General features: G+C 40.8%; 1 protein-coding gene across 1 annotated transcript; it reads left to right on the top strand.

The window, feature by feature from the left end:
- Positions 1-25698, top strand: LOC147914880 (uncharacterized). The gene is given in 12 exon segments (XM_087440241.1): positions 1-38; positions 4181-4455; positions 8011-8068; positions 8447-8477; positions 14248-14306; positions 15708-15899; positions 17093-17127; positions 17676-17691; positions 17968-18054; positions 18604-18715; positions 23035-23144; positions 25521-25698. Coding segments are annotated over 12 exon segments (1080 nt in total). The 3' UTR covers positions 25588-25698.
- The last annotated feature ends 969 nt before the right edge of the window (positions 25699-26667 follow it).

Raw genomic sequence — 26667 nt, 5'->3', positions numbered from 1 at the left:
ATGGGGAGCTCCTCCCGGATGACGCGCGTGGGCCCACTGTAAGCATGAGGGGCTCTGTAGAGGGAGGCAGAGGGTCCGAGGCAGAGAGAGAAGACGCCGTGAGGACAGAAGCAGAGGTTGGAGTGGCAGATTTTCAGGGGATGACTCGTGTCTGCTGCAGTAGCCACCACATGCAACTGGGGCAGGCTTTCCAAATAGTTGTTTCATGAATTAAAAGCATTGTTGCTTCTGGTTTTTAAATACTTGAATCAGGTGAGTTAAAATCCTGCCATTCTGTATTGACATACTATATGGCCCTAAGTTCTCAGTATTTTACATTGTGTTGTCTATTTTTTTGGACTTTAGATACTCCTTGCTATGTGTGTGTGTGTGTGACAGAGAGTATATATATGTATATATATACACATACACATACATATGAGAGTATGTACATATATATACACACTACATCTATCTCTACATCTGTATATCGAGAAAGACATATATAGTGTATATAGTGTATAGAGATATATCTAGATAGATAGATAAATAGATTTTTTTACAAAATACGCACAAGCTTCAGGGACTCCATATTTTGACGGGTCTTGAATGACAAGATAAGGCATTTAAGTTTGATTTTAAAAATAATTAGGGACTTTAAAAATTTTTGAGTACAAGCATGACATGGAAAAATTTAGGAAATATACTCAGGAGCAATTAGGAGATGAATATAATAATTCAGATGTGAAATGATGAAGGTCTAGGGCTAGGTAGTGGTAGATGGAGTGGAGAAAAAGGAACGGTTTCTAGAACATTCTAGCAATTGATTTGGAAGTAAGCAATGAAAGTGAAGGAGGGATCATAAAGGGATCTGAGATTTCAGTGAAGAGTTTTTGAGGAGTTTCCTTGAATTTGCTCCCATCATGATTGACATTGGGGTTTCAGTAGAAGTTAAAATTGTTCTTGGAAATTGGGACTAAGAAGCTTTGGGCACTCACCACAGAAATACACACTCTAAGCAAATAGCTCTAATAAAGTTAGCCCAGTGTAAGTTTGGTGATCTTTTCCGTTTTCCAGAAAGTGGAGATAGCACACAGACTCCAGCAGAACCAAGGTGAGGTGTAGGGGACTGGAGATGGCAGCAAGCAACATGAAGTTTATTTTTTTCTTTTGAAATAAAAATAATATACTTATGGAAAATTAAGAAACTGAAGAAAAGCATTAAGATGGAAAAAAATAGCTCAATTGTTTATTTTTTGTCACAAGGCCCAGTTTCTAATGATATTTTTCCTTATTACTTATCTTTTCTTTCAAAGTTTCTGGCTGTTTAGCCACAAAGTTATTCCTTTAAAATCTCATCATTATAAATCAGTAGTTTTTCTGATGAATCGATAAGCGTTTGTTGCCTGCCGTCTGCGAGGTACAGAGATATCTGTAGTAGACACATCATGAAAAGACCATTAAAGTATTCTACCATGATTATGATTTTCCATTGTATTTCATTAAGTTTTGTTTATATATTTCAAAACTAAATATTATCATATGCCTAATTTATATCTTATTTGTATTTTGTCACTATAAATATCCCATTTTTACTTGAATTTTATTTACCATTAATATTACTTCAACTGTGTTCCTTTTGTTAGCATTTTCCAACTGTATCTTTCAATATTCCATTTTTACAGAGTGTGTTTTTTGTAAATACCACACAGCTGAATCTTTTCCTAAAGCCAAATCTGGGAATCTCTGTTTTTAATTGGGAAATTTAACCCTGTCTCATTTATTGTGGTGATGATGTGTTTGGACTTATTATTATTATTTTTTGTTTTCTTCCTGTCTTTTTTATTGAAGTGATCAAGTTTTATTTATTTTTCACTAGTAGTTTTGAAGTTGACATCTTATTTATATTCTAGTGTTCACTTAAAAATTTTAAACTCATATTTTTAATATTTTTTACGGGTAGATTTAACCAGTACAAGACATAAACCTTAACACACTTCACTTCCTTCTTCTTTAAGGCTATTTTGGTTATTCTTGGACCTTCCCAATTCTGTATACATTTTTGAATTAGTTAATCAATTCACACACACACATACACACACTCCTGCTAGGATGTTGATTGGGATTTAATTTAATCTATAGATTGGTTTGGGAAGAGGTGACATCATTATAATATTGAGTCTTCCAATCTATAACCATGGTATATCCTTCCAATTATTTAGGTCTTTAAAAATTTCTCTCAATAACATCTGTAGTTTCCACTCTAGTGGTCTTCCTTATTTTTATTATATTTATTCCTAGCTATTTGATGTTTGATGGAACATCTAGAATCACTCATTCTTCAGAGTTTATGTTTTCCAATATTGCATCTGCCCTTTTATGTCTATTCTCTTTTTCTGAAACTCCAATTAGATATATGTTAGAGCTCATTCCATGCCTCTTAACCTCTCTCATATTTTCCATCATCTTTGCCTCTCTGGGTTATATTATGGATAATTTCTATGATCTATCTTCCAGTCTGCTAATTATCTTTAGCTATATAAAATTTTCTATTTAAACTTACCATGGGTTTTTTTTTTGTTGTTGGTCATTTTATTTTATTACTAGAAGTTTTTTTTTTTTCAATTCTGATAGTCACTTATAGTTTTTTGTTCAGTAAAGATACCATTAGGCTTATCTTTTACTTTTTAAAACATGCTAAACATAATTGCTTCCTAACTTGTGTTTCTACTGTCCACTGTCTATTGTTTCTCACTTATCATGACTTATCTTTGTTTTGTTATGTGCTTAGTTACTTTTGACTGTGAACTTGTCATTTTCCTTAGACTATATATTTTTTTGTAGAAACTCTTTGAGGTCTGGATGAAGGTGAGTTTCTCCAAAGAAGATTTGCTTCTTCTGGAACCTAGAAACTTTAGCACCCTAAAACTTCATCAAACTAATTCATAGCTTAACGGATTCTGGATCACCTGGATATGAATTTGTGTTACAAATTCCAAGGAGGACATACTTAGGATTGTAATTTGTGAAGTGTGGGACCTGCCCAGTATCAAGTCAACTTTCTTTGCAGTGCTCTGAAGTTGGAAGGAGGATGATAGACTTACTCTGTTTCGCCCTGACACTGAAGGCGTAGATATTTGGGGTATTTTAGCTTCCAGCATTATGAGTGAATTAGATTTTGCTATGGTAAGAAATACCCCCGAAACCTTGTAATTTACAACCGTAAGCATTTATTCTTTGCTCACGGATCTACAAGTCAGCTACAGCGGGGCTTGGCTGGATGTAATCAAAGCAAATCATTTCGCCAAGCCCCAAATCAGTAGGGCAGAGTTGTTTGCCCCACTTCATCTACTAGGTGGCATTCCAAAGTTACACGGCAAAGGGTATGGGTATATAATCCTATTACAAGGAGGAGTTAAGAGTTTGAAGAATGATCTAGTCTACTGCAATATGACTGCCTATTTCTGAAGTTCCTGGGCTCAGTTTTCAGTCTCCCGTACCCCACAAAGCTATGAAAACTGAAGATCTGGTTTCCTAGAATCAGCAGACGTTCTCAGGCAAAAGCAGCTTCAATGCTCTAGTTACCTCTTTGAGTTTTTCTCTTTGCTTAGACCCACTGCTGCCAACTCATTCACCTCAAAAGAAAAAGTTGTGTTTTTTTTCCCTTAAAAGTTTTAGCCAAAGTCCTGATATAGACACCGATTGGCCTGAGACAGTTCCTGTGACTGTCTTTGAACGCTGTGGCCAGAAGTGATATGCTGATTTATTAGGTCTGGCGATATGTCCACTGCTGGACTCAGCGGAAGGGTCAGTCCCATGCAGACAACATGACTGAGGTGGGAAAAAGGTGGTTCCCAAAGGAAAATTAGAAGGAAATGGATGCTGGGCAGGCAAAAACAACACATGTCTACTTTCTGTGCTTATTCCTAAAATCAAGGATTTCAAAATATGGGGAATAAAGAAGAAGACATCCTGGATGGAGTGAAGGCATGAGGCTGTGAAAGGGTGGGATTGTGTGGGGGAATAGTAGTGTCTTTTGACAAGGTGTTGAGTATGTGCTGGGTACTAGAGTAGAATAAAGCTGGTGTCTTTTGGCCAGACAGTGGGCAGCCACGAGCTCACCTAAGACAATTGGACCTGATTTGGCAACTAATGGGGAGTCCCTAATTCAAATATTTCCTGTAAATTTCTACCCCTCCAGAATTATCAGGCAGAAGGGAAAGACAAATGATAAGGACAGGAAATGCAAGGAAAGGAACCGAAGCAAAACGCTGACTGATGTGGGTCGGGATAATGCAATCAAAGGAGTGGACGAGAAGCAGAAACGGGGGGCCATTGGAGAGCAGAGGAGGAGAAGACTCTGGTTCCAGAGGGAGATTCCCAGGAGTGGATGTCCGCTGGATGCTCCTGACCCTCATGGAAGGAGACAGTGCCTGCCAGCGGGCACCAATATGGAGACAGTGACAGTCACCCACAGTGAGTCTGCCATTTTTCTGCGCTCGTCTCCCTTTATCTAATTTATTTCTAGACTCATCTTTTCTCTAGTCTCCCTCTTTCCCTTACAGATTTAGACAGAATTATTCATTCCATGGCTTTCATCCTGTTTTTTTTTTCCAGCCCAACCACCTCTCTTTCATCCACTTAACAGATTTATCTCAGCATGCCATTTTTTTCTTTGTGGACCTTGAGTTGCTCATTTGTAAAATAGTATTGCCTTGTCTCTTACGTTTCCTTCCAGTTGTAATATTCTCTGTATCCTACAAAGCTCCATCCGTCTCTCCCATCCCCTACGACCATCTTCCGTGACTTAAACCAGCCCCTTTCTGGTCACTTCCCTTGTCTTGTGAAAGCCTACATATTCTTATACATTTAGGTTCACATGTATATCTGGAACATCTGGCTGCATATAGTTAGAACATATTGGAATGTTTTCCTAACTTGTTTTACTCTTGGACTCTATGATCATCATCAATATGGGCTAAATTCTCACAATGCCATGAAAAACATGTTTATTTGATTTTTATGTGTAGATTATGTGTTATTTGGGGAGGGAGAATCTAGATTAGAAATCAGAGCACCTAGTTGAGACACTTTCTAGTTATGTGACTTTTAACCTCTGTAGGTGGGTTAATATTTGACTTGTCTGCCTCGCAGGGATGCTATGAGAGTCGAATAAGACAGTATCAATATACGTTTTCCAATGGAAAGTTCTGTATAAATGTGGGGCATGGTAATAAGCTTAATAGATTCATAATGAGCACCATGTTCAAGTGTCAAGGGCAGTTGAGGAGCAAAGTGCAGACAGAGTGAACAGAATTATTTTAAGAGATACACAGAACATCTAGAGTCTGACCACTTCTCTCCATCTGCATGACTATTGCCCTGGTCTGCACACCGCCAACTCTCCCCTGGAGAACTGCAATAGCCTAACTTGTCTCTCTCTCTCCCCACTCTTGCCCTCTTACAACCACTTCACAAAGCATCCAGAGTGAGCTTTTAAACGTGCAAATTGGCTCACAACTCTCCCTGCAGTAGACCTTCCATTGGGAGGGCGCCATATGGACAGCCCCCGTCTTGCACCACGTCTGCCCTCTTTAGGCTCTGGCTCCACTGGCCTTTGCTGCCCTGCCTGGAACATTCCTTCTCTTCACAGCACTGGCTTTTTCTCATCATTCAGGAAGGTGTCAAATATCACCCCTTTCGAGACGTCTTCCCTGAGCACCTTTTCTACAGCAGCATCCCCCTTGTCTCTTCCTAATAGAACTCTTCACTATCTGAATTTATCTTCACCACTTGTTTACTCATTTATTGTGAGTAACTTCTGTGATGGAGAGGCCTCTGACTCTCCAGTGCACAGAAGGAGCTCTGGAAATAGCACTGAGTAGATAGGTGCTCAGAAGATACTTGTTGAACGCATGAGTGAGTTAACCCAGCCTTCACAAGTCTTTCATTTGGCTATAGTGGCTCTAGCTTTCACAATACCAAACTATTCAAAAAAGCACCAGGCTGGTCTTAAATTCCCAGATTTCATCCCACATTGAAGCAACAGCAGCACTGTTTCTTAAATGTCACATTTCTGTCTTTTTGGCTGAAGCTTACTATAGCAGCCAATGAAAGTGAGTAAGCAGCAAATATTTGGTGTGCAGCCACCGTGAGAAGCCCAAAGCTCTGGAACATCTCCGTGATTTATATTCAGAGGCGCCAAATGTAAATATGTCACTAAAAATGAAGGCGTGCAGGTGAAGGGTGGGCTTATTTGTTCATTTTTCTCCAAAATAGTTATTGATGAGTCAGAGGCAATGGACTTCATGAACCCTGGATCAAAAAGATTCCTAATAGGCTTATATCTACTCCTCCTTCTCCATCAGGAAATCATGCTGCTTCTCATGCTACTCTAAATATTCCCTAAATTCAAAACACATGCAGCATATGAGAAGGATTCCATTTCTTTAGTCATTGTACTGTGGAATCGAATCTTACGTGGGGATTATGTTCGAAAGTCAGAGTCAAAATTGCCCTTGGAGTTACTTTGTGTCACTTGTGAGGGGCGGGGTACCCAATTTTGTGTTACCATAGAATCCTGCAAATGCTTCTATTAGTTCCTCTAACTCTTTTTAGTCAGGGCTTCTCAATAATCCTAAGTTAATTCCATTTCTCCTTTAAGGATGTTGTCATAGCCATCATTACCTCTGTGTTTGGCCACCTAAACAATGCCTTCTAGTTCTTTCTCAATGTTGGAAAACCCTTAAAATAACCCACAAAGTATTTCTACAGGCTTTATCAGCACACATCGGCTGCTTCATCCTTTTATTATTATTTTTATTTTTGCCAATCCACCGTAATTGATTTCTCATAAATTATATGCACATAAGTTAAATGCATGGGCGATGCAGCTCCATTGGAATAGAGGTAAAAATGACTTGTTAGTGCAATTCAAGTTTCCTAAGGCTTTAGTGACCTGGGGGCACAAATGCCACATCCATGAAAATCATCCAAATTCCAGTGGCTCTCACATTACTGCAAATTTCTATGATGTACTTTTCAAATATTTCTGGGAGTTTGTAGGGAGGGACCTCGTAGGTGCTCATGAGCAAGGCTGCTCCTGTGGGTGACTGCCATCACCACACATGTCCTCCAGCCTGGAGGCTCCTCATCCCCTGGCACATTTCTTCAGGTGGGTCCCTCCCATCAGTTCTCCAGAAAGGATGTGGAGCTAGACTCACGCTTTGGCAGTAACAGTAATCAATGGACTAGTAACCTTGCTTATATATTGACTTACGGTTTACCAAATCTTTCACATTTGATTATGTCAGGTGGTGATGAATGCTATGAGCATCACAATTAGGCAGCATAGGGAGGTGGTAAAAATAAAGGTAATGACAATCTCATTAGACCATCAAAGGGGCCGATTGTTAATATGGGAAAAGTACAATAAATACATGATTTCTCCTGTATTTCTAGATTTTCTGGACACTCTGTAACAATCTGTAGTGTATTAACAGTTGTAGTCATGGGCCGGCCCCGTGGCTTAGCGGTTAAGTGCGTGCACTCCGATGCCGGCTGCCGGGGTTTGGATCCCGGGTTCAGATCCCAGGTGTGCACCAATGCACCGCTTCTCAGGCCATGCTGAGGCCGTGTCCCGCATACAGCAGCTAGAAGGATGTGCAACTATGACATACAACTATCTACTGGGGCTTTGGGGGAAAAATAAGTTAAAAAAAATGTTTAAAAAAAAAACAATTGTACTCATGACTTTAAACTTAGGAGTACTTCATCTGAAGAGGTATCTGGAGATTGAAGAAAAACATATTACATATTTTATTTAAAAACAGCACCATACCATATAAAAATAAGTTTACCTTAAGTTTCCCAATGTTTTGGATGTGCTTCCGCATGCTCAAGTTCCAGGAACTTTTCCCTCAGGTGGGCGTCTGTTGTCACCCTGCTCCAGGCTCGTAGTCCTTCTTTCAGAGAGGACACAAGGACGAGCTAGTTTCTCTCTTTCTTTTTTTCTTTTTCATAATCTTCCAGTGGAGAGGTGGTACAGCTTTGACTGAGGGGACAGGAATGGCCTCACCATTACTTGGAAGTAAGAGGGTCCCCTCATGAAGGTGTTGTTAGTGGCTCGACCACGGGGCCCCTTGGGCAAAGTCTCACGTTTCTTCCCAAAGCAGATGGGTCTGTTTCCTCTCCCAACACACCTGCTTTGTGGAATCACCCCATGTTCCAGGTCCCACCCTCCCAACACCACACCTTGAAGGAGCTCTTTCCCACTAGCTCAGGGAGGGTGTGTTTTTGCTGAGGGAGAGAGGAGGGAAGACAGGTTTGCCAAAATCTGGACAGGTCTTACCTTTGGGAAGGCAAAGGGAAAAGGAGTCCCCAGAGCTGACAGGAGCTATGTCCCCAGGAAACTATCCTGTTTCCTTAGAAAACAAGTTCTTCCGGGTCTTTTCTTTTCCTTATTTAGACTGAAGATACTTCCTGGACCCAAAGGGAAGGTAAGTGGAAACACTCTGAACCAGCAACCATTTCAGCATCCAGGACTCACTAGCCAACAAATAGGTGCTTTTACTCAAAGATATGGGGTAACTGGTTTTCATCTCTCTTTCTCTCTCACCCAGCTAGTCTATCTATTTATCATCTATCTATCTATCTATTGTCTAATCTATCATTTATCCATCCATCCGTGGAGATAGCAGAGTGTTTTGTTTAAACACAGATGCTGTAGAAAATTCTTTCGGGTGAGAGTAACCCAATACTGGAGTTACTGTTAGCTTTAAGATATGAGAGTGTGTTGTTGTGTAAAAATTTTTAAGTTCTTGAGCATTCAGGTCAGTTCTAAAGAAGCTTTTCATTTCCTCACTAGGTTTTTGCCTTACCTGAGATCCTTACAACAAGACCACGCTGGGGGCTCGTATCACAGCCCCACAGTCCTTCAAGTCAGAATTCTGCAGGCACCCATATCGAAACACACACACACGCGCATTTACTTCAACAAAGATAAATGAATTAAATTTACCTTTCATAAAAACCACACAAAGCAAAGACTGGTTACTGAGCTTCTTAACCAGCAACTTATCTTAGTAATTTTAGCTGGATGGGCCTTTCTGAGGGTACTCCAAACCCAGGTCAATTCTACCGTCTTGTATTAGTTTTCTGGTGCTGCCATAACGAAATACCACAGACTGAGTGCTTTAAACAACAGAAATTTATTTCTCAAAGTTCTGGATGCTAGAAGTCCAAAATCAAGGTATCAGCAGGTTTGGTTTCTCCTGAGACCTCTCTTGGCTTGCAGGTGGCTGCCTTCTCACTGTGTCTTCACAAGGCCTTTCCTCTGTGTGTGCCCATCCCTGGTGTCTCTTCCTCTTATAAAGACACCAGTCAGACTGGATTAGGGCCCACCCTAAGCGTCTCATTTTAACTTAATCACCTCTTCCAAGGCCCTATCTCCAAATAGTCACATTCTAAGGTACTCGGGGTTAGGGCTTCTACATATGAATTCCAGAGGACATGATTCAATCCATAACACCTCTCAAGTGCTCTGCCTACAGCTTGTGCTCTTCTGGGCTTACGACACTTCCTGTGCTATTACTTACCTTCAAGCACATCTTGGCCTGCCGAGTCCAGGGTTTGTGCTCACCAATGAACTTACTTAAAGCTTTTTTTAATGGAGTGACTAAGCCTTTCTCAGGATGTAAGAACTGTTTTGAACTAGTTACTTAAGCAAGTTTCACAAGATTTGAGAATTATTTATCCGCCATCCACCCGTTCACCCATCTCCTTTGTTTATAATGATCTCCAAATATGAGTTTTAAAAAAATACAGTAAGTTGGACACATGACCTATCTCCAACAGAACAAGTTATCTTCCTTGACTATTCATGTCCTCATTCCCTGGACCTGCCTCCACAACACAAGAATATAGTCTGCAAGTGGAAAATGCAATAATTAACCAGTTCCTTATTTTACATGGAACTGAGTAATTGGTTGTTCCCATGTTTGGTGCCACGTGAAGTATATTTGCTCATTCTTCAGGGCTTCAGCTCAAACACCCCGACCTGTGTTGCCCCCCCAGACCCTGAGGTAGACTCAGGCAGGTGGAACAGTCCTCCTGTTACAGTAGATGGCGCATGAGGTGGTTTGGGTTTGTCTGTGCTCTCACAGGTGTGATCTTCCTCAAACCAAGTGGCAATAATGACGGATGTTGGTGAAGGAAAAGAAGAATCATAGAGGCATAGTCCTGTAACACAGATGGGGAAACTGAGGCCTAGAGGGTAAAAGGACAAGTCAGGAGCTGGTTAGTGGCGTAACTGGGACTAGGGAGCAAGAATGAAGTAATCTCCTCTAGTCCCCTCTGGCAATAACTCAATCGCCCCAACTTGAGGGTTTTGGACATCTAGTTCAGTAGCCTCTACATACATATGTGTGAAAATCTTTCCAGAAGTTTAGGGTTATTTATCAACATAAGTTACAAATACTTCATACTAAAATAATCTCTGAGTTATATTTGTAGTACAAAGCAATTGTCCGACAAATGATGTGACACAAAACTCTAGCCATGGAAAGCTGGGTTCAAAAGGATTGATTTTAGGGCTGAGCTTGAGCTCCTTCCTCTCTATGGCCATTTGGGAGAGTCTGTGGTCTTTGATTTTCCAAGGGCAATCAGAGATGTGAATGCCAGGAGGGGGCACTGTAAATTAGCAAGCAGCGAATGTCCTTTTCCTTAACTCCGTCGGACTTGGAAGCAGGGAGTGTTAGCTTAGCGTCATTTCTCATTCCAGAACCAGAAGGCTGAGTATGTTAGCGGTTCCCCATCAGACCTTCCTCGGTCCACTAGCTGCCTTCACTCTTCTCTCATCTTTGGAGGGTACCAGAGGCCATATTGGGTCTTATTTGTGGCGATGCCCCATAGGAGGAAGGTAAGGAGCCTCAGCAGAGGGAAGAGGTATAAAGATTTTCTCATCCAGTACAGTGAATATTGGAAGGAAGGGCTAATTAAGTATTGCAGTAATCCTTACTGCTTCCATGTTCTACTTATAATTTTTCTCTTTTTTAATCTCTTCTAATCCTTAGTCAGTAGCCTGCTTGTCAGTCAACAATCTCAAATTACAGACATGCTTTTGTTAGCATATGAATTGCTTCTCAGAGGTGGTAAGAAGACTACTTGGGCAAATAATGGTTAAATAATGTTTTAATATGATTTTTCTCTAATTCATCTTCAGAAACATGCTGAGATAGATTGGATAGCAAACAACAATTTAGATATCAAAATAACTGTTTCTAAAAATTGAAGTAATAAAAGAACTAGAAGAAAATATTTTGACTAGTACCTGAGAAGTCTAATAGAAAAAGCAAAGAAAGAACTATAATAGGAAAAGACAAATATTTGATTGTATACAAATTTTAAAATTTCTCTACATCAGAAGCAAGCGAAAAAAATATTTAGGCGATATCTGTATATCTATCTCTATCTCTGTAGATATAGATATCTCTAGAGAGATATGTAGAGATCTCCACAGAGATAGAGGTAGGTAGATATAGCTAATAAATACTTAATATATGAAGCACAGTTTTATAAATAATAGGCAGATAGTAAAATAGGTAAGAGCATGAACAGAAAATTCATAAAATAAATGTAATTGACCAGTAAACACAAAAATATTTAAAACAAGTGATATATTTCAGGCTAGAAAAAACAAAGCAATTAAATTACCTTGGGAAAAGTTAGGAATGGGCAGAGGATGACCAGAATTTTCATACGTTTACTGGTGGGAGTGAAAATTGATGAAACTTTCTATAAAATTGTATTATTTGAAAAAAAGTTTCAAAATGTTCATGGCCCAGCATTACACTTGTAGGAATTTAGATCAGACATGGGCTAATAGCTGGGAAAATGTTTATGATATACTTTCAGGTGAACAAAGCAGTTTACAAAATTGTATGTATAATATGATTTCCGTTATTATTTAAATGTAAATATTTTTAAAAGACCAGATTGGAAGGATTTACTCAAAAATGTTAACAATAGTTAGATCTGGGTAAGTAGGTTGGTGAGAATTTTAATTTTTTTCTTACGCTTTCCAACTTTTCAATATTTTTCTATATTGAGCCATCTATTACTTACATAGTAAAAAAAGTTAATATTTTTAAAATAAGTTGTTGCTGCAAACAGCAAAGTTACTAAATTTAGCAAACCAACCCTAGTCCGTCCCTAAGGTGGTACAACAATTCTCATTTCAGTTGTAATTTTTTTCCTTCAGTCTGGACCTGTGCTGTCTATTAGAACTTTCTGCAAAGATGGAAATATTATATATCTATGCTGTCCAACGTGATATCTACTAGCCACATGTGGCGCTTGAAATGTGGCCGGTGTGACTTAGGGACGGGATTTTTAATTTTATTTAACTTTAATTTTAAAAGCTACATGTGGCTAGTGGTCTATACCCTGGTTATGGTGTGTGTCCCAACAATGTCCCAAGGATGAGCCTTTGTCCACTGGCATTCCTGTCCACTTTCTCTCAGGGGTCTCATACACGTTACTTTCAATAGGGGATTCCTGTATCCACAGCTCGAGTCTAGGTTCCTCTCCTGAGCACTGCAGTCTCGTTTCTAACTTCACGCTCGACATTTTCACCTGGCTGTCCTATCATTACCTCAGATTCAACACATTTAACTCATGGGTCTTCACCTTCACCATGGAAAAATACCCCCTACTCTGTAAATGGTAAATTCAATCTCTTAGTCACTTGATTACAAACCTTGGAGCTGTCTTTTGCACCGTATTTCCAACCTCGAAGACTTTCCTTTCAGTATCTGCCATATCTGTCACTCCCTCCATTTCCACTTTCAAGGCTTTAGCTCCTTATGCACAGAAAACTCAGCTCTGAATCAGTCTCTACATCTTTATGTACATTTCCAGCAGCTCCCCCCTGAATCCATAATATATGCTTCCTAATATGTCGCTAATTCATTTTCATTCCACAAACACTCTAGAACACTTAATATGTTGATGGCACTGTACCAGGTGCTGTGAGGAGTACAGAGCACGGATGGGATATACTTCCTGCCCACAATGTACTGGCAGGCTAGTCTATTATTTGTAACTTGAGCAAAATAAAGATGTCCAGGTACCATAGTAGGGACCTGCAGAAGGGCTATGGATGTTCTAAGAAGGGAGAAATTACAATATTGAAGAAAATCAATGAAAACACAGGTTTAAAGTTTGGTCAAATGGGATGCGACAGGAGGGAAGTGGTAGGACTGTTGGAAAGCTTTCAAAGAAAGACAAGAGAAGCAGAAACGGAGCCAATAAACTGAGAACTAGGTCCAAGACCCCATGATGTGGAAGAACAGGTTCAGAGGAGGGGCAGAGAGGGAGTGGCGGAGGGAGAGCGACCACAGTGGAGTTCATCATTCGAACATTTGATTTGTGGGAAATCAACTCTGCATCCGGAGGCAAGAAAACAAAACGAACACATAAAAAACGAACTAAAATGTATTTTTCCTGCAGCATGGCTTCTGAACACAAGCCATGTATCTCGTACGTTTCCCAGCTGAAAAAGAGCCATTTAGTCCAATGTCAGGAAAAGCTGGCTGTTTTGGCTATGTTGGACTTACCGAAAGAAGGCATCGTATACTTAAAATGATCAACATTCTTTTTTTATGGGTAACTTGCAGGGTTTTTCAAGGGAAAATTTGACAGTTTTCAATGTTTAGAATTTGAACTGGCTTTAGAACATAACCTCCATCTAAGATGTGATCCACTGATTACCTAGTGATCAAGGGGGGAAAAATTCAGAGCTTGAGATCTCAGAGTCATTTTCAGTAAAGAATAAGATGAAGCTCTTGTTAATATATCCCAAAATAATGGTAGAGATTTCATATTTAGATTGCCTACTATCTACTGATCATTGTGTCACTTGCTAAGATTTCAGAGATGAATGGGACACTGTGTCCTTCAGGAGCCCATGGACAAGGAGTTTTAGAGGAGATAAGCCGAGGAAGCATTCCTGATTGGGGGGGTGGGGGTGGGTATTGTTACAGCATAAACCATCAAAGGAAGCTTGGAATGTTTCAGGAACGGGCTAGCTTAGTTGGAGCAGTAGACTTGTGCAGGATGTTAATTAAATACAAATCTAAAAGACAGGACTGTGGATGCCAGGATAGGTAGTAAGGAGCCATTGAATACTTTGGACCAAGGAAGCAACATAATAAAAGCTGTGTTTCAGGAATATTCCCGTCTTATAACTATTATCCTTTTCTATTTTAGAAAACCAGGACACATGAATCACACCCAAAACTAAATGAAAGATCTGAACCAGGTGGGGAGTATTCTTACTGGAAGCGTTTGCTGAAAGGACAGAGAATCTGAAATTATAAAGCTCTGGGCAGAGAGCTGGACTGGAGGGGTGGTCACAGGCACAATGAAATATTATGACTTTGATATTTCCTGACCCGCTGTAGCAAAACTATAGCCCATTTCATTTTCGAACAGCCTCATGGGGACCCTGGGGTGACCTCAGTCAGAATTTTCTCAAACATAATGTAGCCCACACAGTAACCCGGCAAGAATTGGTTTATTTAAGGAACGTGGTGGGTCATTTAGCCTCTAAAGGAACCCATAGGTCATTTGTAAAGGAACCAAAGTGATCTGCTGAAGCTTCTCTTGGCACTGATGCTCAGCAGTTTCGGGTTAGAACTTTACTGCTTTCAGCTGGAAGCCCCACTGAAACACGTATAATGGAGAACATATGAAACGTAGTTTCCGTGAAGATATTAGGATGAGCAGACAAGGACTTCAAAACGGCTCTAATTATTTCAAGAAAATAGAGGAACGTGGAGAATTTCACCAGAGCACTGCTATCTTTTAAAAAATAGTCAAATGGGAATTCTAAAAATGAAACAAAAATGCAGTATCAGAAATTAAGAACTCAGTAGATGGAATTAACAGCAGAATGGACGTGGCAGAAGACAAGATGAGTCAACGCAACTGCAGGTCATTAGAAAATATCCCTAGAGTGAATAAACAAATTGCAAAATATCATTTATTTTTTTTTTATTTTTATTTTTTTAAAGATTTTATTTATTCAGTTTTTTCCCCCCAAAGCCCCAGTAGATAGTTGTATGTCATAGGTTCACATCCTTCTAGTTGCTGTACGTGGGACTCGGCCTCACGTTGGACGGAGAAGTGGTGCCTCGGGGCGCTCCCGGGATCCGAACCCGGGCCGCCAGCATCAGAGCGCGTGCACTTAACCGCTAAGCCACGGAGCTGGCCCGCAAAATATCATTTAATGGAATACTTTGCAGCAAAACCAAAAATACAAACTACTGATAAATGCAATAAACGGAATGACTCATGAAGAATTGTGGAAGCAAGTGAAGCAAAACACAAAAAATATCTACTCTATGGTTCCATTTCTATGAGATTCAAGAATGGGTAAAAATCATCTATGAGTGATAGATGTCAAAATGGCAGTTACTTCAGAGGGACAGGAATTGAATAGGAATAAGGAAACATTCTGGGGTGATCGAAATGTTCTGTAACTTGATCTGTGTGGTGGTTACATGGATGCATACATTTGTGAAATTTCATTGAGCTGTACACTTAAGATTTGTGTACTTTACTGTGTATAAGAAATGGCTCCATTTAAAAAATACAAGAGAAGATATTTGTTCCCCATGTGTTTCCTGGTGTTTACTCTTTCTCACCTTTTCCATGCTGGAAGGAAGGCCCCTTGGCGTCCTTGGTTATTTCTATGGATGCTGGAGAGTCTGTCAAGGAGGAAGGAGCCTGGATGCCTTTAGGAAGCTGCAGAGTGCCTACCACGAGTCACTGCCCTCGGAGGTGAGAAAAGTCAAGTCTCCTTTGGAGAGTATCTACCCTGGGGTCCGGAGGACGACAGTCAAGACCTTGGCTTCCTGGTGGGTAAACACAGCTTTTCAGAAATACTAAAATGGCAGAAAGGCGGAGCGTCGGGGACCCTGGAAAACTTTGGCAAAAAGTAGTCTAAACATTTTTAAGTCATTAAAAAATAAAGTGAGAATGCATATAATGTCGGTGTCTATTGGGTCCTACCAAATGCAGTGGAGGAGTTGAAAAGGAATAATTGTGGCCTAATTGGAAAATAATCCTATATTTTCATGAAAGGAGTCAGGAAGGGTTTAGCACTTACCTGAAGAGCAGCAGTAGGAATTTAGGTGGAGAAGGAGGAGGTCCTGTCAGCACAGGCCACCTCTGCTCATTCCACGTTATTTTGCCAAGTTCCGCTGTTCACTCCTCCAAGTCTTTACCGGCCCTTTCAGCGTTTTCCTCCAAGGACAGATCAAACCAGCAGAACAGTCCACACACAGTTAGGATGAGCTGCATAGGTAGCTAGGTTTTGTCTTATTGGCTTTCAGTTTGGAATTCCGGGAACACATTGAGTCTCTGAGTGGTGAGTACAAATAATCAAGAAGGACTTGGTAGAACTGGTGGGTGAAGAACTGACTTGAAAGGAAGGCGGGGTAAGATTTTGTGGCTGAGCTGAAAGGAAGTTGTAGAGCCCCTAGGGAGCCATGGCCCTTTTAGTTACTGGAGACTAGTCCAAATTTTCAGCCAGATCAAATGTTTGAATAGCTTTTTTTTTTTTAAAGCATTTGAAGCCTTCTCATTTGCACAAGAACACTTAGCTGGCCTGGTATTTTCAAAGGGTTTACATTGTGGACAGAGCAAAGGTGAAGGCTATTTATGCATACCCCTGGTTATTTATTATGTAAACCTTTGAAATGTATCAGTGTTTAAATGAGCATATCCTTACTGAATATGCATGGATGAGGTGGACCTGGGCCCCCTTCTGTTGGATCGATCCCTAGGAATGGCCATAGTGCTCTCACTCCCTGACAGCTGGGCAGTGCCAAGCCAGAACATGGAAACAGAATGAGGCCTTCCCCCTCCCCCAAGGCCTCCATATCATTGCCCACAGAATCAGGGTAATCTGGGACTAAGAGCTTCTCACCAAGAAACCTCAGGTTTAAGTAATTCTTTAGATCTGCAAAAGTAGCTTCTTATTCTGAATTATTCATGACTGATCAAAAGAAGGAAACGTTCTAACAGACTGCACTTTCTTGTTTCCTAGTGAGGAGGCATGTGGAACAGAAGGTAAAAAAATGAGTCAACATATTTTCCTTGTTTGAACGTTGAATACTCAGTTCAATTAGGATGGAATTAGATTACAATGGGAGTCTGGGTGGGCCTTTATTTGGTTAGGGTTGCACAATTGGGCCTGAGAGATGGAGATAGATTGACTCATCTCCGTTCACCCATCCATCCGTCCATCCATCCATCCATCCACTCATCCACCCATCCACCCACCCACCCACTCAGCCGTCCAGCCATCCATTCATCCACCCACCCACCCATCCATCCACCCGTTCACCCATCCATCCACCCAATTAACAATTATTGACTGTATGCAATGTGTCAGACACTGTTCTAGGCTTTGAGGGTCCTCTGCTGATGAGGGCAGACAAAGTCTTTGCTCTCATGAAGCTACATTTTAGTCAGGGAGACAGACAAAAAACAAGTAAATGTTTCCTTATAGTGATTTGTGCTGTGAAGAAAATAAAACAGAGTGATTTGACTATAGACACTCTTCACTCATAGTTACACTTTTCTCTTCTAAATTCTTCTGCAGTGAATATTTGGGTTGTCTCTCCGAGATTTTTGTCTGGTTGGGTAAATTGCAGTGGTGGGACAGGAATTATTGTGCTTATTCGAATAACGCATGTTTGTATGCAAAATCTTCTGAAGAAACACACAGGAAGAAACCCATCAAGATAGAGAGAGGCTTGTGGAATTCTGGAACAGGAGACAAGAGATAGAGTTTACTTTATAGCTCTTTAAGTCTCCAGGGATCATACATAAATCAGTGATGACGTATTAAGCTCCTTTCAACCTCAGTAGGGGGGAGCCAGTCCCTGCGACTCACTGGTATGTCATTGTTCCACACAGACATTGCTGGAAGGAGAAGAGATGTGTGCTGACACATGACATGGTGAGGTTTGGACCCAGGACCCTAGTGGGTGCTAGGAAGGCAAGGTGAGAAGATTGTGAGCCACGATGGCAAGGTTTGCCCCATCCTTGCCCTCTCTTTCTCTGCTCTGGTCATTTCCCCTCTTCCCTCATCTTCCTTTCACCCTTCAAACCGGTGCAATCAGCCATCCACACCCAAGGCTGTGAAACTGCTCTTGCTAAATCATCAATGACTTCCTCGATGGCTTATCTGATGGCTTCCTATAAATGCCAAACATAATGCTTTCCTTTCTGTCCCAATCCCATTCCACCCCTCCACAGCACTTAGCACTGTGGGCCAATATTTCCTTCTGGAAAGTTCTTTTTCTTTGGAATTTTTTGACACCACTCTTTATTAGTTTCTTTCAAATTCTGGGGGGAAACCAGACTGGCAGTAGAGGAGGAAGAGCTGGGAAAAGCTTCAGGAAGCAGGCAGCCGTCCAGCTGGGCATCTATGGATGAGGGGATGAGTTCACCATGCAGGAAAGAAGGCAAGACCATGCCTTCACCCTAGCCCCTAGTTTATTCTCTAAAAGATGCGAATAACTGAGATATCACGTCATTCTCTTTTTCTAGAGATGAAGTTCTGGGGACAGCTCGTGTTAGGAGGGTAAGTGAGATGTCTCTGAGCACTTTAAAGCCAGTTCTACCCACCTTCATGTACAACAGTTGTTCTCAACCTGTGGGGGTGGGGGGTGGGGTCTTACCCCCCGGGGAGATTTGGCAATATCGAGACGTTTTTGGTTGTCAGCTTGGGGATGGGGGATGGTGCTACTGGCATCTAGCGTGTAGAGGCCAAGGATGTTGTAATCATCCTACAATGCATGGGACAGTCCCCACAGCAAAGAATTATCCGATCCCAAGTGCCAATAGTGCCGAGGTGGAGAGGCCCTGATGTACACTCTTCTTAATACATTTCTTAATCTACCAGGTTCTTTTAAGCCCCCAGTTAAAAATAGTGTTTTCATTTCCAAAAGCCCCATGTTAAAGCGGGAGAATAGTCACTTTTTTAAGGTTTATGAACAACTTAAAGAAAAAAAAAGAGCTTATTCTCGATAGGCATAAAATCACCTATAAATAGCACCATAAATTTGCTTCTGAACGGTCATCCATAGGTTTTTATATAGTTGTGATCCACATATTTTCTGCTGTAATCCCAAGGAATTGACAAAATCTGAGGGTCAATGAGAAGGATTTTGCACCCCCTCTTCTCTGGCAGGAGCAGGTTTATTGGCACAGGGCGTGAGTTAGGGGAGAGGAGAGGACACCGTAGTTCAGTGGTTCTCAAACTCCAGCAAGCGTCGCCTTGAGGACTTGTTACCACACAGATTGCTGGGCACCAACCCCAGCCTCGGATTCAGTGGGTCTGGGGTATGGCCTGAGGATGTACATTTTTGACAAAGTCCTAGGTGAAGCTGCTGTCTGGGGCCTACACTTTGAGAACTACTACCATAGTTTTACTGCAGGAGATTTAATTTTCTTGGAAAGCTCCCAAACAAATAGCCATTCCATCTCAGGTCTAAGTGCTAGGCCACATAAGCCGGTTCTTGGATCTCCTGAGTCCCGCATGCCATGATCTCAGCAGGGAACAAGAACTGGGCGGTTTTCTTGCTCATCCTCAGAGAGAACGAGCCGCGCATCAAGGTGCCCTTTGTGTGTGTGTGTGTGTGTGTGTGCGCACGCGTGTGCTTGCACACACATGTCTTGCTTGCCTGGGGGGCAGCAAATGTGTCTTGAGAAGCAAATGTACATCTTTAGCAGTTCAGTTTTACTCCATTTCTGATCAAGTTCCATGTCCCAGGGCAGTAGACAGTGGTTGCAGCTCTGATACAAGGCCCCAGCCAGGAACTCATTTAAATTGAAGCACACTCATGAAAATAATTCTTGACATTCTTATTCCATTAAAAAAATCCCTTCCCCCAACCAAAAGTAGTGTATGTGCATTTTAGATAATTATAAAATAATAAGAAAAAATATGAAAAAAAGTTTCCACCACCCCAAAATTGCCATTAACACCAAAGTTCTTTCCTTCCCTGTACATTTCCAAAGTGAGATCATCTCATACATGTTTTGCACCCTGCATTTCATGGTTAATGATTTCTATGTCCCCATGTCAGTACCTTTCCATCTCCTCTAATATTCAGTCTCTATTCAGATTTCCCCACTGGGCCCCCAGTACAGAAAATTTGTACAAACTGAGATCCATTCTGACTCCACACCTTGTACCTAGTGGTTGGGTCCTGTAAGGTTCCTCTAATCTAGCCCAGTCCCTTTCTCTAACCACACAGACTTGCTGAAGAGACCAGGCCAGTTAAACACAAAATGCCCCAAATTCTGGATGGTGCTTCTTCAGGGTGTCTTGTTCCTTTATCCCTTGTACTTCCTGTACCTGGAAGTTAGATCTAAACATTTGATGTCTTCAAGTTAAGCGTTTCTGGTTAGTATACCTCACGGGGGATGCTGGGTGCTCTATATGGTGTCTGTCATAAAACACACAATATCTGGTTCACCTGCCTAACGATGTGCCGACAGTGACCACTCGGCTAAGGTGAAGGCTGTCTGAGGACTCCACGGTACATTCCATTTCATCCCTTGCTACTAGTGAAGGAAGTAAAAATTATATTAAAAATTAAAAAGTTACTACCTTAGAGGCAGACACCTCCACACCCTAGGGATTCCAGGTATAAGAGGGAACGTTTCTATTCATGGAAGACCCACCCTAAACTGTTCGGGGAAGAATTGAGAACAAGAGAGTGCTCCAGAGGGATAAGTTTGGGAGGGTCGGGGTGGAGGGGGTCCAGATGGGGACGCGTGTGTGTAACCTGATAATCGCTTCGCGCCATAGCAATTCGCGCCATAAAATGTAACTGTTTAAATGTTTTAAATTAGCCAATCATGTAAGACTGCGCCAACCTTTTCCCGCTTTGTGCTCCCAAACCCTATATAAGAATTTGCCCTTTAAGGTCCGGGGTCGACTCCTCTGTCTCCTGCGAGAGATACGTGTCGACCCGGAGCTCCGCTTAATAAACCTCTTGCGTTTGCATCAAGATCGGTCTTCTGTGTCTGTGGGTCCGCGCCTTCCCGAGACTGGAGTTGGGGTTTCCTTTTTGGGATCCTACACTAGGAAGTAACCTGTGGATTATTATTTTGGCAATATGAATTTCCAATTCCCCATAAAGCATTTACCTAAAGTTTTAAAAAGTTTTCATTTATAAACAGCTTTATTGAAATATAATCATCATACAATAAATTTCACATATTTAAAATGTATAATTTGATATGTTTTGACATCTGTCCATCTCCTTGAAGCTAACACCACCATCATAATAAATGTATTATCACCCCCAAAAGTTTTCTCAAGTCCCTTTGTAATTTCTCCCTCCTCTCTCCGTGCACCCCAGCTGCTCCCCTCTGTCCCCAAGCAATCACCAATTTGCTTTCTGTCACTAGGTCACTATAGATCAGTTTGCATTTTCTAGAATTTTATATAAATGGAATCATCCAGTATTTATTTCTAGTCTGGCTTCTTTCATTCATTTCATTTTTGAAATTCATCCATGTTGATGTATGTATCAATAGTTCATTCCTTTTTATTGCTGAGTAGTATTTCATTGTATAGATATACCACAATTTATTTATCCATTCTTCTGCCAATGACATTTTGGTGTTTCCACTTTTTGGCGGTTACAAATAAAGCTGCTATAAATATTTGTGTACAAGTCTTTGTGTGGATATATGCTGTCATTTCTCTTTGGTGTATATGTAGGAGTGGAATGACTGGGTCATATGGTAGGTGTATGTTTTAACTTTTTAATAAACTGCCAAACTGTTTTCCAAAGTTGTTATAACATTTCCACCAGCTATGAATGAAAGTTCCAGTTGCTCCATATCCTCACCAATCTTAGTATGGTCAGTCTTTTTAATTTTAGCTATTCTAATAGGTATGTGGTGGTACCTCACTTTGGTTTTAGTTTAATTTCCCTATTGTCTAAAGATGTTAAACATCTTTTCTTGTGCTTATTTAACATCACTATATCTTCTTCGGATGAAGTGTCTGTTCAAATCTTTTATGCATTTTGAATTGGGTTAGTTGTATTATTGAGTTTTGAGAATCCTTTATATATTTTAATATAAATCCTTCCTCAAATATGTGATTTACAAATTTTCTGCCAGTTTGTGGCTTGTCTCTTCATTCTGTTAACAGTAGGACCATGGGCTAGAAGAGGCCATAGGGTCAATCTACTCTAAGGCCCTTGTTTTGCAGATGAGAAAAAATAACGACCAGAAAGGTCAAGTGATTGGCCCAGGGCTGCACAGTGAGTCGGTGGCCCAGCTTAGACCAGGTCTGAGCCCCCTGGTTCCAGGCCCGGGGTTATTTGTCTCGCAGTGGGTTTGCTGCCTCTTTGAGCTTCCTCCATAAAATGGTTCAACTTCTTCTCACTCTAACACAGGTTATTGAGAAGCAAAATATTCAGTCAAACTAGTTATTTATCATCGTGAAGACCCAAAGATGCATTACTAAATTCTACCAATCTTCCCCAAACTCTTTTTTTTTTTTTTTTTGGTGAGGAAGATCAGCCCTGAGCTAACATCCGTGCCAAGCCTCCTCTTTTTGCTGAAGAAGACCGTCCCTGAGCTAATATCTATTGCCGATCCTCCTCCTTTTTTTTTTTTTCCCGTTTTTCTCCCCAAAGCCCCAGCAGATAGTTGTATGTCATAGTTGCACATCCTGCTAGTTGCTGTATGTGGGACGCCGTCTCAGCATGCTGGACAAGCAGTGCATCGGTGCGCGCCTGGTATCTGAACCCGGGCCGCCAGCAGCAGAGCGCGCGCACTCAACCGCTAAGCCACGGGGCCGGCCCCCCCAAACTCTTTTAAAATATTTTAAGGGTTGGATTCAAACTGGTATTCTAAGTAATAGGTAGATTCTAATGAATCAGTTCTCTTTAGAACTTTAGTATGCCTGGAACAATTCACTCTAAATGATATCTTGTGATTATTTTTCAGACAGTCAAAAAGAAGAGAGGAAACAAAACTCCTGTTCTGACCCACAACCTGGTGAGATTTGGCTTGAGGACCCTTGTGGGAGCCAAGAGGGCAGCAGATGTTTCTGACCAGTGAGTAGATTTGGTGCTGCAGAAATTTGGGGAGTGGGGACTTGTCAAACAGATGTTGGGACCTAAGATATCACAGATCTAAAGGACTGTAAAGTCAGAGGGAACTTTGGAATGCATCTTTTCAAAGCCAACCCATTTCACAGCTGTGAAAGGGCATGGTTGTCTGCCTTGGCCGTAGTCACCCAGTGACAGATGCAGTGTGATTCGGTTGAGAGATGACTATTACAGGACTATAAGGGAGACAAGGAGAATGGAATTGAGAGTCACCCACTCTGGGACAGAATGGAAAAAGGAAAAAAATACTAAAAGCTTTAAAAAGGGCAATTTATTATCTTGAACACAGTCCCCATAACTAGTGGCATCAAGTAAGGACATATAAATCCTATAGGGCTCAAAACACTTTGCTTTCTACTTCTGGCTTCTTTTTATCCATAGCTTGATGGAGGCCTAGATAGCCTGCTTACCAGTTGTACATACATTTTTTTCTTTAACAAGTTTGAGTTGAAATAATCTCAAAGGTGAAATGTAACATGGATAAGGATATTTAGTCTTAGTTTTACGTTAAAAAAGTCAATTACATAAACACAGTTTTGTATGGACAAAAGCATCCTAGTATATTCACTCCAAACCCCATTTGGAGGGAGCCTTGAGCTCTTGGAGCCTCATTTTAAGAGGAACATTAGCATATCATTACCATATCCTAAAGGTGGGTGGTGAGGGAACTGGAAATGCTGTCCTACTGTGTCCTACTACGGGGAAGGGTTGAAGAAGATGGGGATTTTAAACAAAGCCTGGGGAAGAGAATCAGGAATCAGATGGTAGTCTTCAAATATGGAAGGGATACCATACGAAAGAGGGATTCCATTTCGTCTGAGTTGGCCTCTGAACTTGAAGGAAGATCCTGACTTCTTGAAAGGACATACTTTTTATTAGTTTTCACTGTCCAGAGTCAAACAGGCTGCCTCATGAGGAGTGGTGCAGGGTGCCATTTGGGGTTCCCTGCATTTGTAAGAAGTTAGGGCTTGAAGACCTCACAAAGCTCTTACCTGTGCTAATATTCAATATTTGTACCTTCTTTCTTCTCCTTTTCTTCTTTCTCTTTTACTGAATGAGTGCACAAGATCATATGTTACCCAGATCTTACTTTCTCTTTTTAGGTACCCTTTGGGAAAATATTGTTATATATTATCACTAAAGGGGTAAAGTGAAAAAGAACCCTTCTTTGGCTTAAGGGTATTTTCCCACTGTATTAGTCAGTGTTCTCCAGAGAAACAGAACCAATAGGATGTGTGTATATATCTAGGAAGAGATTTATTCTAAGGAATTGGCTCACACAATTGTGGAGGCTTGGCAAGTCCGAAGGCAGTCTGTTGGTGAACCAGGAAGAGCTGGTGTTGCAGGTGAAGTCAGAAGGCCGTCTGCTGGAGAATTCCTTTTTGCTCTGGAGAGGTCAGCCTTCTGTTCTATTTAGGCCTTCAACTGATTGGATGAGGCCCACACACATTGTGGAGGGCAATCTGCTTTACTCAAAGTCCACCAATTTAACTGTAAATCTCATCCAAATACACCTGCATAGAAACACCCAGTTTGACCAAATATTTGGGCACGCTGTGGTCCAGCCAAGTTAACATATAAGATTAACCATCATGCTCACTTAGAGCCTTCTGTGTCTATCTCTGGAACACCTTTGGGCAAGAGTTTTGTAGAAGCAAGCACCTTCTTTCACTCTTATCATAATAGTTTCATTGATTGTACTTTATAGTCATCAATGTTTAATCCCTGCATCAGTACCCAAGAAGCAAGAACTATCATTTTCCTATGTGAAGTATCTAAAATAGTCAAATTCATAGAATCAAAGAATGAAATGGTGGTTGCCAGAGGCTGGGAGAGGAGGGTATGGGGAGTTGCTAATCAATGGGCATAGAGTCTCAGTTAAGCAAGATGAATAATCTCTAAAGATCTGCTGTACAACATTGTATAGTACACTTGTATACTATACAACTACAATTGTATACAAATACAACTACAACTATACACTTGTATAGTCAACAGTTCTGTATTATACACTTAATTTGTCAAGGGAGTAGATCTCTTAACAAATTAAGTGTTGTCTACTTTCTACAATTGAAAAACAGATGAGGAGGTGGACATGGGTTTGGGAAGACCAGGTAACTTGCCCGAGATTGCACATGCATAAGAGGCCAAGTCAGGGCCAGTCTTGCTGTCTCTGAAGCAGATGATCTTAGCCACTAGGCCATCCAGCCTCCTGAGTGTCTCAAGAGAACCACAGGCTTAGAATGGAGCTCAGCCCTCTACTTGCCCTCATGTCATTTCAGACCATGGGAGTTCTAACAGTCTTCCCTGTTCTTTGTTCAGGGAGGAGGCAGCTGGAGGTATATATCAGAAAAGGGTGAGTGACAGTCCTAATTATATGACTTGCTAAGCTTCAAATTGCTTTTCTCTGGGGAAAAGAAAAAAAAGAGGCTTTAAACAACGGCATCTTCAACGAGAATGAAACTTTGTTCAAAATGGCCTTATTTATCATGAACAGTAGAAGGAGAGGTCTATAGTCATACAGGAAAATCCTAAGTACTGTGTTTCTCCATAGATGACTGAGCAATAGACTTCAGTAAAGGAAATACAGTATTTCATTGATTCTACGCACGCATGGTTTCACAATTTAGCATCTCACAAATTTGAGGTGTCTCACAATTGATGGCATCTGAGCATTGTGTGCTAGTTTGACAGCTATATATTTTTTTCCTTAAGAGAATATTAAAAAGATCAATGGCACCTTAGATTTAATAAAATATAGTGGTCAAGTCATGTGAGAATTGGGTCATATTGACTGTTGTTTACAATAGTTATTCATTAACTTGAACTTTGGGTTCACTTTTTTAAATTTAAGAATTCTCACACAGTAAAATTAACTTTTATGGGTGTGTGTGTGTAGTTCTATGAATTTTAACCATCTGTAGATTCATGTACCACATGAATAGATTCACCACCACAATTAGGATGCAGAACAGTTCCAATCACTCCAAAAATCTCCCTTATGTTATCCCTTCAGTCTTCCTTCTCTCCCCTCAAGTGCCCTCCAAATCCTGGCAATCACTGATCTCTTCTCCATAGTTTTGTCTTTTGGAGAGTATAAATGGATTCATACAATATGTAACCTTTTGAGACTAGCTTTGTAATTCAATTGATTCATTCTACTGCATGTAATTCATTCATTCAAGCTAGTGTGTGTGTCAATAGTTAGTTCTTTTTTACTGCTGAATAGTATTTCACTGTATGGATGAGCTCCAGTTTGTTAATCATAAACCTGTTGAAGAAATTTGGATTGCTGCCACATTTTGGCGGTTATAGGTAGAGCTGCTATAAACTGTCATGGACAGGTTCTTGTGTGAACATAAGTTTTTATTTCTCTGGGGTAGATACCCAGGGGTGGAGTTATTGGGTCACATTGTACATGTATGGTTTAACTTTTTATGAAACTGTCAAACTCTTTTGCAGAGTGGCT

This window comes from Ceratotherium simum, chromosome 16 (assembly GCF_057802395.1).
Source record: "Ceratotherium simum simum isolate JZ-2026a chromosome 16, ASM5780239v1, whole genome shotgun sequence".
Taxonomy (NCBI): Eukaryota; Metazoa; Chordata; class Mammalia; order Perissodactyla; family Rhinocerotidae; genus Ceratotherium; species Ceratotherium simum.
This window is presented reverse-complemented; position numbering and strand designations above follow the sequence as displayed.